Source organism: Fusarium flagelliforme (genome assembly GCF_020744385.1).
Source record: "Fusarium flagelliforme strain FIESC 12 MPI-CAGE-AA-0113 chromosome Unknown B0J16scaffold_2, whole genome shotgun sequence".
Lineage (NCBI taxonomy): Eukaryota > Fungi > Ascomycota > Sordariomycetes > Hypocreales > Nectriaceae > Fusarium > Fusarium flagelliforme.
In genome coordinates this window covers 6539593-6552405 of record NW_025763504.1, presented here as the reverse complement: position 1 = coordinate 6552405, position 12813 = coordinate 6539593, and the positions used below count along the sequence as shown (strand labels likewise).

General features: G+C 49.8%; 4 protein-coding genes across 4 annotated transcripts; all 4 read left to right on the top strand.

Annotated features, from left to right (window-relative positions):
* Positions 1-1600: 1600 nt before the first annotated feature.
* B0J16DRAFT_336185 (GC-rich sequence DNA-binding factor-like protein-domain-containing protein) lies at positions 1601-4168 on the top strand. The gene has a single exon (XM_046127172.1). The coding sequence runs from the start codon at positions 1691-1693 to the stop codon at positions 4052-4054; it is 2364 nt and encodes a 787-aa protein (XP_045987776.1). The 5' UTR covers positions 1601-1690; the 3' UTR covers positions 4055-4168.
* A 756-nt stretch (positions 4169-4924) lies between these two features.
* B0J16DRAFT_317526 (peptidase S8/S53 domain-containing protein) lies at positions 4925-6966 on the top strand (the record flags this gene model as incomplete). Its single annotated transcript, XM_046125373.1, has 7 exons — positions 4925-5218; positions 5266-5610; positions 5656-6242; positions 6349-6356; positions 6562-6596; positions 6836-6898; positions 6934-6966. 7 exons carry the CDS (start codon positions 4925-4927, stop codon positions 6964-6966), a joined length of 1365 nt encoding a protein of 454 aa, XP_045987775.1.
* Positions 6967-7638: 672 nt separating this feature from the next.
* On the top strand, positions 7639-11222 carry B0J16DRAFT_86708 (SIT4 phosphatase-associated protein-domain-containing protein). The gene is made up of 3 exons (XM_046134596.1): positions 7639-8515; positions 8562-9995; positions 10038-11222. Exons 1-3 carry the CDS (start codon positions 7850-7852, stop codon positions 11001-11003), a joined length of 3066 nt encoding a protein of 1021 aa, XP_045987774.1. The 5' UTR covers positions 7639-7849; the 3' UTR covers positions 11004-11222.
* B0J16DRAFT_86722 (uncharacterized protein) lies at positions 11092-12087 on the top strand. Its single transcript, XM_046134597.1, has 2 exons — positions 11092-11143; positions 11406-12087. The coding sequence occupies exon 2, from the start codon at positions 11442-11444 to the stop codon at positions 11910-11912; it is 471 nt and encodes a 156-aa protein (XP_045987773.1). The 5' UTR covers positions 11092-11143; positions 11406-11441; the 3' UTR covers positions 11913-12087.
* Positions 12088-12813: the final 726 nt, after the last annotated feature.

Genomic DNA, 12813 nt, shown 5'->3' with positions numbered 1-12813 from the left:
AGGCAAGTGACTTCTTATTTGTTCCTGGATCCTTGTTGTTTGGGCTGAAGGGTTCTTGACTTGTTTGATGGATTTTTGGAGGGGAAAGTCAACAAGCGCCTGTCACCTGATTCAACAGGGGTTTGACAGGCCTGGAAATGAACCTTGGACAGGGCCAGAATACGGGGGACGGGAGGGAAATGGGATTTCAGGGACCTACAGATTGGATATGTTAAGTATTCGTGAAATTCGTAAAGTACAGATGTATATGTCGAATTGGGAAAGGGAGGATATAGATATAAATATGAATGTATAAAATAGGTATGTGCCACAGACTCAAAGTACTTTATGGCTGCCCTGTGTGTTGTCATTCAAGTGGTCCGGTCTCAATTCTTTATTGACGCCCAATCTACCGCCATTGCCCCAGAAACAGACACAGACAGCAGCCACACACCGACCGACGTCAAATCGCATAAAGATCAACATCAATAACCATGGATGTTTCTATAAATTGAGATCTTGTTCATGAAGGTAATTTACTTGTTATTGTACCGACAATTAGTGTTTTCTGTCATTTCCCCAGATATAACTCCCTTGCAGATTGACAGGAACGGGAAACAAGCCACAGGTACTGGTTTCGGGTTCCTACATTCCTTTGAAGTGGAGCAGATCCAACAGCTACTGCATCAGCAAATCTTCAGCTTTCAGCCTCTGGGTCAAAGCTCAAGTGGCATGAACCCTTTGCAGAACATCCAAGTAAAGATGCAAGAAATATGTCCATGATTCGCCTCGCTTTCAATTGCTCAGCAACCATGGAGACATTGACGTGTCGTGCTTAAGCTGGAAGGATCCATCTGGTTGGGCCTCCACAAGCCGTTTGACTGGTCAAGGGTAACCTTGGTATGAACAAGATCCATCCATTCATGAAGACTAAAGCAAGTAATGAGGGGTAACAGCTGTCTTTAACGGCCATGCCTAACAGATAGAAAAGTCTTTATTACACAGTGATTCCGAAGCAGTATAGAAACGAAAGTGGTTGGCACCGAAATGGCAGAATCCAAAGTATGGAGGGGTAATGGTGGAGCTTAGATAGGTATTAATGGTTTGTATTGAGCCAAGCATAAATGCGCCAACAGCTAACACATCTTTCGACACCGGCCATTACAAGAAAGGTCAACCGGGGTGATGGCGGGTATGCGGCAGGTTCTTCAAATAATTTCTTGTAGTCTGAAGGTACCTGTAGGATGGCAAAGCCATCACCTATATAAGTCCATGATCATAGAGATCAGAGAGTTCGGCGGGAGGGAAGTCGACAGCCTATAGTACCTTACCGATGTGAATTAAACGTGTTGACAATAAACTTGGTGGTGTATCTAGTGAATGAAAAGGCGCGATCCTTGTCAGGCTAAGCCTATAGTACCTTTGTGAAATGAATTAAATGAACGTTTAGAATGAACTTGGTGATGTGATGAAGGGCAAGTCGTGATCCACGCCCATCTATCAGCCTCTTGTGGCGGTGCACGTGCGATAAAAAGCGATAAGAGAGCTAGCACGTGTAGATAAGCCCTGACTGTCTGTGGGTCAGTCTTGAACATCGTCATGTTTAGCTTCCGCCTATCGCGTCGAGGTCTTGCTCCAATCTTTGCCCAAGTGCGCTCGCGCACCCAAAAAATATCATCATATACGAAACACGACAAACCAAACAGCGACCATGAACGGCTCAACAGGATCATCATTTGATCCTTCGCGTTTAACGAAAAAAGCTGCAGCCGAATATTCTTCATCAGCCTCCGAATCTGAAGATGAGCACCTTGCGCCAGGCCTCGATGCCGACAACGACTTCGGTGACTTCAACCCTCGCAAGAGACGTCGCACGGGTCGTAATAACAAGGAGAAGGCAGCGCTAGGCATCTTTGGTTCCGATAGCGAGGACGACGGTCCTGCCAGGAAATGGAAGAGGACGACTTTGAGAAATAAGGGCATGAACTTTGTTTCTACTGCCGCAGACGAAAAGGAAGACGACGATGAGGACTCCGACGATAATCGACCAATGTTGGGAAGTGCGATGGATCAAGACGAAGACGAGGAGGATGAGGAGGAAGAAGGGAATACTCGTGGAATAGGACTCGGCTTCGCAGGTGCACGCGGTTTCGCGCAGAACAATACTCAAGATTCAAGTCGAAGCGCAAGCGCCGAAGCACCATCCCGACCAGCCTTCCGAACCCGATTCGATGGAAAGAACCCTCTCGGCATGGGCTTTGTTCCCTCATCAGCAAAAGACCCCGTTCTCAAGACCCCGCGCGATGATGGCTCCCCGACGCCACGTAACAAACCACAACCGAGTGCTTTCGGCGCAAAGGGCAAGACGAATCCTAAGTCTTTTGGAGCCCGAATGATGGCCAAGATGGGTTACCAAGAGGGTCAAGGTCTTGGTAAAGAAGGCCAGGGTCGAAATGTCATTATCGAAGCGAACCTCCGACCGCAGGGTATCGGTCTGGGTGCCGTGAAGGAGAAGTCTGAACAGGAACGGAAGGAGGAGAAGAGACAGGCCGAAATGCGAGGAGAGAAAGTGGTGGATTCGGACGAGGAAGAGAAGAAGAAGCGCAAGAGGGCAAAGAAGAAGTCCCTGGGAGGTGCATTCGACAGCGCTACGAGTACACCACGACGACAGAAGCCGAAATATCTTACAGCAGAGGAGCTTAAGGCTACTGCGCCCGGTCTTCACATCCCAGATGCATTTGCTCCTATTCTTGACATGACAGGCCCGGGCAGTAAGATGCTCACGTCAACGAGCGGCATTATGACACCTACGACAGGAACCGCTACACCAGAGTCCACAGAAGTCATCGAGGCGAGGAAGCTTGTCAAGAGAGCGCAGGCGGATTTGTTGGCCTTTTCCGACGAGTGGAAGAGTCTACAAGAGAGAAAGACGTGGATTGATTTGGAGCTCAAGGAGAAGGAACAAGAGATGGACGATTTGCGATCAGACTTTGAAAGGTTACAGGTCTTTTCCGAATTGGTCAGTGGTGAGCTTGTGACCGGCGATTGGGACCAGCTTATTGCGTGTCTACACAAGGCACTTGAGCTCAAGGCTACGACATCAGAGATCGCCGACATCGCTGTTGCAGCCATCCATCCATTCCTTCGAGAGGCAGACTGGGATATTCTCCAAGAACCTACACGATTCGCTTCAGGACTCAAGGAACTACTACCGCTGCTTATGCCAGCGACCTCGGATGGCAAGACGGTCGGCAAGTGGGATTCTTTATCGGTTGAAGCAGACGACATCTACCGCCGCCATCACAAGGCCACAACACCGTACGAAAGTATGATGTACAAGAACTGGTTACCCAAAGCTCTCGCCGCAGTCCGCTCGTGGGAAGTTCTGGACCCAACTCCAATGCTCACCATCATGGAATCTTGGCACGATCTTCTACCAACATTTGTCCGCGCGCAATTCATCGATAACATTGTTCGAAAATTAGAAACAGCCGTTTCAGACTGGAACCCCAAATCCAGACGCCAAAGCCACCGTCTCCCACACGTCTGGCTCTTCCCATGGCTTCAATACCTACCATCCTACCACCTCGACCCCAAGGGCACAGGCCTCGTGGCAGATGTAAGACGAAAATTCAGACAACTCATCGACGTGTGGGAGTTCAAGAAGGGCGAGTTACCAGGTCTCAAAGACTGGAAGGGTGTTTTGGGCGATCAATGGCGACCGCTCGTCATGTCCCACGTCTTGCCGTCAATGGGCAAATATCTCAGCCGAAACTTCACCGTCGAGCCCTCAGACCAAGAACCCACGTTGCCCGTCCTTACGGGTATTCTGGACTGGCGGTACATTCTTGGCCGGAGAGTCGTCGCCGAGGTTCTCATGCAGCACATGTTTCCCATGTGGCACAGAATATTGGTCGAGTGGTTGTCGCGTGATGAGGTTGATTTGGGAGAGGTTGCGGAGTGGTATTCTTGGTGGCGAGGGGGTGTTTTGAAGGAGCTTGCGGAGGTGACTTCCGTGAAGGCGGAGTTTGATAAGGGGATGAGGGTTATGGCAAAGGCTGTTGCAGGGGCGTGATGCACAGATAGAGTGTCTTGGTGACAGGAGCGTGGAAAATATAGATTTGAATAGGGGTTTAAGACCTGATCACATAATGAATCATTTGGACGATAGATCGTCCATATTTTGTCTCAACTCCTATTGTACTCTGCTTCGGTAGTTCCGCGATGATGTGTCGGAGAGCTGGTGTCTTGTCTGGTATGTCTGAGGCAGGACAGCTGGCAACCTACTCGGCAACATGGAATTGTCCTCTAAGACATAGGGGTTTTGTAAATTAGCCTAACTGCTGGTCTAAACTGGCATAAAGTGACCAAATAGTTTTGCACCTGAGCCTGATAGCGGCTAGTTCTCCCGATGCTCTGCTGGCAAGGTATCTATGTCTGTTTCCATGGTGAGAAATAGGGACTTGTGGTAAAAGGGGCTTATCTCCAATACTCTTCCAACCACTCACGATCCCGTACAGAGCATCTTTCAACCGTCCCCGAGGAGACAGAACAAACGTCCCTCCTCAACCGATATCCAGCCAAGAACCCTGTGCGAGCCCCTAAGCGTGTCTGTCTCAATTGCCACGTCCTGTTCAATATCTCCTCGTCGAAGAAAGCTAGTACGACATCTAGAAAATATTGGGGTTTCAGAATGCTAGACACGATCTTCCTAGCTGGAGATTAATGTGCAAGTTGAATACAAGACATTGAGTTGCAGAGTGGTGCACAGATTGGCGAGTAATGGGAATTGGGGAGGAGGTGGGAAAGTTACCAACGCCTCATGGAGAAGAGCTGTACAAAAGGCCAATAACAAGGGGAAGAGGCAGAAGACGTATAAGAAGGGGAGAGTTTCTCCTCCACAATCTACCTCACCAAATTCTTCTTCTTTATCGTTCTTTACAAGATGCTCTCTGTTAAGCTACTCCTCCTGGCTCTTCTCCCCTCGGCTCTTCTCCCCTCGGCTCTCTCCCAATTCACCATTGGCGAGGTCGTCGAGGATAACTACATCATCACATTGAAGCAAAAGGTGAAGGAGGAGGAAATCGAGCAGCATATCGAGTGGGTTAGTGATATCCATACCGCCAGCTTGGCGCGTCGTGGCGAGGATGGTGTTGATAAGGTTTGGAACTCTACCTTTAAGGGGTATTGTGGTGAGTTTGATAAGAGTACTATCAAGAAGATCAACCAGAGCGAGGATGTAAGTTTTACCCTGATTGGTGTTTGAATGATGCTGATGAGTTATAGGTCCTTGCTGTTGAGCCGGTTAGGCAGGTCTCGCTCGCTGCTGTTCAGCCCAATGCTGAATGGGGTCTTGCATCTATCTCGCACCGCACTACTGGTTCTACCGAGTATCTTTATGATGCATCTGCTGGCAATGGCATGTTTGCCTATCTCATCGATACTGGTATCAGATTGAGCCATAAAGACTTCCAGGGTCGTGCTTCCAACGGTTACAACGCTTATCCTGGTGTTCCATTCGTCGATGCTAACGGCCATGGAACACACTGCGCCGGTACCATCGCTGGAAAGGAATACGGCGTATCCAAGAGAGCGCAGCTCATCGCAGTCAAAGTTTTCCACACTGCCGGCGTAAGTAATAACCTCTCGAGATGGTGAACACTGCTGACCCTTTAGTCAACCACTGCTATTGTCCTTGACGGATACAACTGGGCAGTCAACAACATCACCAACACCCCCGGCCGCAATCAACAGTCCGTAATCTCCATGTCCCTCGGCGGCGGCAAATCCGACGCCTTCAACCTGGCCATCGAAATGGCCTACCGCCAAAACATCCACACAGTCGTAGCAGCAGGCAACAGCAACGTCGACGCAAAAGACACATCACCCGCCTCAGCCCCCAACGCAACAACCGTCGGCGCCATCGACAAGAACAACAACCGCGCCAGCTTCTCCAACTTTGGACCTTTGGTGGATATCTTTGCGCCTGGCGTTGCGATCAAGAGTACTTGGTACACGAGCGATACTGCGACGGAGACGTTGAGCGGTACGAGCATGGCTTGTCCGCATGTTGCGGGACTGTCGTTGTATTTGAGGGCTAAGGAGGGGTTGAGGACTGTTAAGAGTGTGCAGGATCGGATTAAGAGCCTTGCTACTAAGAATGTGGTTGGGAATGCTGGGGTTGGGAGTCCGAATTTGCTGGCTTACAATGGAGGTGTTCCTCAGAAGAGTACGATTTCGTTTGCTGATCGCGGTGATCGAGAGTAAGTGGTGTGGGTTTAGATGGATGGTAGAGAGAATTGGACACTCGTTTTGTTATATACACTCGTTTAGAATTGTTGTTTTGCCCTGTCTACACTCTTGTTGAAGAGATGATTGTGTGTATATTCTATGTTGATCAATGTCATGTCTAAACTGTAGCTATTCGGTTGAAGTTGATTACCCTACATCATCGAGTCATACAATGTTGGACCAGACACGAAGAATGCTTTCATTCTTTAGTTCCCATGAGTAAAAGTAAAACCAATGTCTCTTGACTGTCTCGTCCATAGTCTAGACTCTTATGACAACTCAGATACGTAGTAATTACCGTCACTGTGGTCACTGGTGAAGCCACAGTCAGTGATGGTGCCCACTCGTTGATGGCTTGGTGTGAGCACAGACAACGTGGCAATCCAGGGTTGGGAAGATGAAAAAGGAAAAGAGGCGGTCCGTGATGAGATTGCCGGTTCCGGGGGGATCTAGACATGAACTCGATTGGTTTTACCATGGGAGAAGTAACCCTACAAGTATGGACCTGTGTAACCTTTGGACATAAACAACATTTGATGTTCTTGTCTGCAGCTGTAAATTACAGATCCTCTTTGCCCCTTTCTCAAGCGTTTCAAGAGTCTTCTCCACTGCATCTTGGCACATGCATGTGAGTGATATGCACATGGATACTACTGAACCTAGAACACTCGCTGCAAGAGACAAGAACAACAATAAAAACAAAAACAACAAGAGTCCCGTCAATTAAATGGAAGTAACATCTTGTCTCAGACAAAAAGGAAACGGGAGTCAATGCTACCCACCATCTTAGAAGCGCTGCAGCCGCCATAAAGTGCAGTGATTAGGTTCAGCGAGGGGCGAATAGAATTGACGCCCAACTAAAACTAAACTCTGACTGTCGCGTGCGTGCCATTTTCAGTTTCAAGCTTTTGCTTTTTTCTGAGGTGCTGGCTCTGTTTTCTCGTTGGCGCTCTCTGCCGCTGCCGCTCGCTAGCCACTGTCCACTGTGACGCCCGTGCTTTGCCTTTCCATGCCATGCTTCACTTTATCCTCCGATTATTATTTCGTCAGAAACATTTCTGACATCACTTTCTGTGCATCACTGTTTGAATTTCCTTCTCTTAGGTTGGGGATTCCCTTTTTTAGATCTATATTTTGTCCTGTTTAGGACTCGGTGATTGCGACGCAACATTTGTACCCTGTTGACTATCACTTTGGGTTACGCTCCCATAATCAAGGCAGCGACTGCAAGACATTCTGGGAATGCCACAGTCTGATTGATTAACTTGACATCATCAACCGATTATACTCTGTCCCTCATATTCATTCTCATCTTGGCTGTGCTGAGGTGATTTAATTGAAAGAGGTGACTTGGGTAAAGGAAGAGGAAGCGCTGAGGAAGGTACTGACTGCACTGCGCCCGCCGACCCGCTGCGCTGACTGGACTCGACCGATTTCAAACTTGACCCTGATTGAACTGATTACATGATCCATCTCGACTCCTCCACTTCCATCAATCTCTCTTCCACCTTTTCGCTCCCCAAAAACGCTCCAGTCCTGCGATAGCGACTGCGACTGCGCCAAAGGGAAATCCTTCACCATGTTTTGGAGGTTTGGCGGTTACGCCAACATCTCCACCATCGACACAATCCTCGACAAACCCGATTTTACCCTCGAGGAACTCCTCGATGAGAGCGATCTGATCCAGGAGCTTAAGCAGCACAACTCAAAACTCATCGAATACCTCAGAAGCGACAAAGTTCTCGACAATCTACTCGATTATGTAGTCGCTCCCAAACTCGAGACCGTCGAGTCTCCCGACGAGTCCACCACCGAAGAAACCAAGGCAAAGAACCGCTTCTCCTTCTCGCGACCGCGCGCATCATCCCGCAGCACCGACCCGGGCAACGATGAGGAAGAAGAGCAGGAGAAGAAGCGCAATCGCTACGCTTTTATAGCTTGCGAAATTCTCAGCTCTGATACTTGGTCAATCTACGAGGCTCTCGCTGACAATCGACAATTGATTCGCGATTTTTGGAACTTCTTGTCCCGCCCTGCCCCGCTCGATCCCCTCCAGGCGAGCTACTTCACAAAGGTCAACGAGTCCTTGTTTGAGAAGAAGACCGAGGAGATGATGGAACTTTTGACCTCTCTTCCTGATGCTGTTCCCAATTTACTCAAGCATGTCGAGTGTCCCATGGTCATGGACCTTTTGCTCAAGATTATTGCCCTGGACCGTAACGAAGGTGGCCAGGGTGTGGTCGAGGTGCGCACCCCACTCACGCCGAATGCATCTATGCTAACAATAATAGTGGCTATACTCCAAAGACATTATCCCGAGCCTCCTTTCCTGCCTTAGTCCCGAGAACAACTGGGTTGTTCAAACCGCCGCCGGTGACTTCATCAAAGCCATCATTACCATTTCGGCCAACGCCTCCCAAAACGAGCAACAGTGTATCGGCCCGAACGAGCTTACCCGCCAACTTGTCTCCAAGCCATGCGTTGAACAGCTGGTCAGTTACATGCTTGGTGGCGGCAACCCGTTGACTGTTGGTGTCGGTATCATTATCGAGGTCATCCGAAAGAACAACTCCGACTATGATCCTGATATGGGCACTGAGTCCACCGCTGCGCCCTCAAGCCGCGATCCCATCTACCTGGGCACCCTTCTCCGAATCTTCGCCGAGAACGTCCCCAAGTTCATGAGCCTGATCATGGATGTTCCCTCCAAGAAGGACAAGATTGACTCGACCTTTGGTGTCAAGCTCGAGCCCCTTGGCTTTGATCGCTTTAAGACATGCGAACTTATGGCCGAGCTGCTGCACTGCAGTAACATGGGCTTGTTGAACGAACCGGGTTCCGAGCAACTCACAGCTCAGCGTGACGTTGAACGACAGCGTCTTCGTAACGAGGGCAAGTTGGGCCCCGTTAAGGATGAGGACCACTCCGCCGACGACCTGACCATGCGAACTCCTGCACCTGAGGAGAAGCGACGCCTCGAGGTCACCAACGCAGACGATGACGGTTTCGAAGAGGTTGAGCCAAGCAAGGAGATGAGCGAGGATACTTCTCATGAGTTCGTCAAGGCCGAGGATGACATCCCTGTTGTTTCTACAACTCCAATCTCTGGCAAGGACGAGGACGACTTTGTCGATGAGCCGCTCAGCCCCCCTCAACAGCTTGCCAAGGCAGAGGAGACACGATTTGACGAGCCAGACCTGATGGTTGCGCCTTTGTCGCCCACAAAAGCCAAGACTGAGACTGCTGAGCCAGCCAAGCCCGACACCGACAAGCCTCTACCTGAGGTGCCAAGCGACGAGAAGGCTGATGAGAAGAAGCCCGAGGCTCCCAAAGAAGATGCTCCCAAGGAGGATATCCCTAAGGAGGACACTTCTGATTCGTCAGCCGTTTTGACTCTTGCTCCTTCTGAGCCTGAGACAAAGACCGATCTAGATGCCCCCAAGGGTGATGAGGCTCAGCCTCGTGGTCTCTCCCCCCAGCCTGAGGATACACCCGCGCCTCTCTTCTCTGCTCCTCCTGCGCCCGAGTCTGGAGCCGATCGACCACCCCAGGTTCCTGAGAAGGATGAGCCCAAGGATGCCCCTCAGACCGAGGAGGCTTCAACTGAGACCAAGACAGAGGAGGCCAAGCCAGAAGAGCAGCCCCCTGCCCAGACTGAGGAACCTGTTGTCGGAGACTTCCTCAAGCTCCAATTTGTGGAGCACCGAGTTGTTCCCACCATTCTTGTAAGTCAGCCATTCTTCTACGAGACATCTCTAACTTGACAGAACTTCTTCTTCACTTATCCATGGAACAACTTCTTGCACAACGTAGTATACGATATCGTTCAGCAAGTATTCAACGGCCCAATGGACCGCAGCTACAACCCCACATTGGCTGTCTCCCTGTTCGAAACTGCCGATGTCACAAGCGCCATCATCAACGGCCAAAAGATCAGCGATGAGTCTCAGGCCAAGACCAAGACCCGCATGGGTTACATGGGTCACCTCACTCTTATCGCTGAGGAGGTTGTCAAGTTCACTGAGCGTCATCCTCCGGAGCTCCTCTCGGAGGTTGTTCTTGACCGGGTTATGAGCCAGGAATGGATCAGCTACGTTGAGGGATCACTTGCCGAGACACGCGAGCGAGACAATGCCATTTTGGGTGGCGTGCGCCCAGAGGTGGCTATGGGTAACCGAGCCATGGGCGGCGGCAGTGGATTAGGAGGTGTCGGCCTATCTGGCCTAAGCGGAGGTTCTGGAGGCGGCGGCTCCAACGCACTGGCCGAGGCTGGTCTCAACGGGGGAATAGAGCTCAACCAGGACAGCGGAAACGGCATCGGACCTTTCACCATCAGCGCCGGAACACTAATGTCTGGCTTCGGCAGCAGCAGTGACGAGGAGGACGAAGATGGAGACGGAGATGAGGAAGACGTCAATTCTGAGGTGAGTGGTGCTTCCGCTGAAGATGGGGAGGAACGAGGCATTCCCGGATACCCTGGCATAACGGAAACTCTTGAGGATGTAATTATGCGTTCCCCAGAGCCTTTCCGAGCAGAGTCGCCAGACTTTGAGGATCTACAGGATATCACAAGGGGATCTCCCATGGATTTGGATGGGGTGAGGAGGGGTGATGAAGAGAGGCAGAGTGCGGAGCAGGTTGAGGATATCTCAACCGAGGGCCAGGACATGTCAAAGCCAGGTCACAAGGATATCTCAACATCAGAGGACTCAAAACCAGAAGGTCACCCTTAGGGGGGATCGGCTTACTGGGGAAGTCTTGATCGTCCTAGGACAAGACGTGAGACGCGAAACTGGCAGACTCCGCAACTTGAAGATCTTGAGACTCTCGAGGACATTGATGTTGAGGAGATCACGAGGCTGGTGTTGGCGAGGTACTGAAGACTTTTATACCAGGCGTTGTGGGATAGATTGGGTGGATGGATAGGCAAAGGGAATTATCATGTATAGGGTCTAGATCATGGCCCAAAGTTTGGGATCTGTATAGAGTTGTGTTTGTCGCATACGAAGGAACGAATGGAATGGGGGATCATGTTTCGATGCCAGAGTTTTCCACGGACGCCTTTACCTCACATCACATCTCCTAGTGTCTGTCATTCACACATGGGCGCCTCGTACTAACGAGACATTCTTTAGTTCCGAGCTTACACGGACCCTCTGAACTCTGGTTCAATGGACCCTCCCTCGATTCCCCCACCACCTCCACCCCCACCACCGCTGAACATCCCCCCCTCTCGCGCCAGACTTCAACTAGCAGCCCGTCTAGCGATGCACCAAAAGAAAGACCAGACGCAGTCCACTTCCGACGATGATGAAGAAGAGGAGAATCCCACGGATCCATTCGCTGATACGGAAGAGGACTTTGATGATGAACCGCAAGACAGAGGTGCTTGGTGGAGAGATGTGAAACGGGACGGGAATGAATCAGACGATGAGGAGGAGTTTGGGGATTTTGAAATGCCGGAAAATGCTGATAAGGATAAAGATGAGGGTGTGGTAAGACCTCAACCGAGGAGTTTGTGGCCTTTTGGGTTGAGCAAGGCTGAGACTGATAAGGCTGATGAGACGAAAGCTATGGAAGTCAAGGAGGCTAAGAGGAGAACTAGTATTGAGGATCCTGATGATGATGAGGTTGTTGTTTAAGTTAGAGCGATTTTTGATAGATGATGGGTAATGAGGTGTACGATATGGGGTATGTACGACAATTGAGTTTGTATCTGATGTTCTTGTGCTATGGTCAAGTGGCTATATCATGTAGCTTCATGAGATGTATCTATCTACGATTAGCTATCCGTAGACTCATGAGATGTGTCTTCTATGGATATGTTAAAGAGGCATTCAATACGCTATGCGTCGACTCATGATCTGTATACCATGTCCATTGAAGACTTCCTGATGGATTCTCTTCCTGACTCGTACAGCGCCAAGACGTGAGCACTACTGTGCCGTAGTTTGGTTCAAAGCAGTGAGAAAAAGCGCCTAGGTAATCTCGCTTATAGCCTTATTTCGCTTGTAGCCGAGGGGACGTCCCGTGGTGCCGGATGTGAATGCGACCATTGCTGAAGCTTGGTAATACTCAAGTATGTTATTGTTCTACGCTTGTCTCTGGGTAGTCTTTGTAAGATCTGTCCGTATTGAACGCGGTATAGTTCCATATGTTTTACTCTAGTGACTTTGAGTTCTGGGCTCTTAGGCAAGGAGTTTGACGCAGGGGTTTATTTTAGTAGAAGCTTAACTGAAGTGTAATCTCGGATAAGTGCTGTGCCTGTCTTGTGCTGTGTTTTACTCCGGGCTCAGGTGCCAAGCTTTGACACAGCCGCGCATGGGGCATTCTGCTATACGCGTGAGTGGTATAGGTTATTGTGAGGCGTACTGATGCTGAATGTGGTATGTCAAGTTGCGATAGATGGAGTGGTGGTGTTGGGAGATGACTTATTGTATTGATGGTGTTTTAGCTAAGTACCAGTGCTAATGACTTGAATTAGTAATTGGAATGAGACCTGATTCTACTAAACTTATGACTATTTAGTAAAAAAGAAAACAC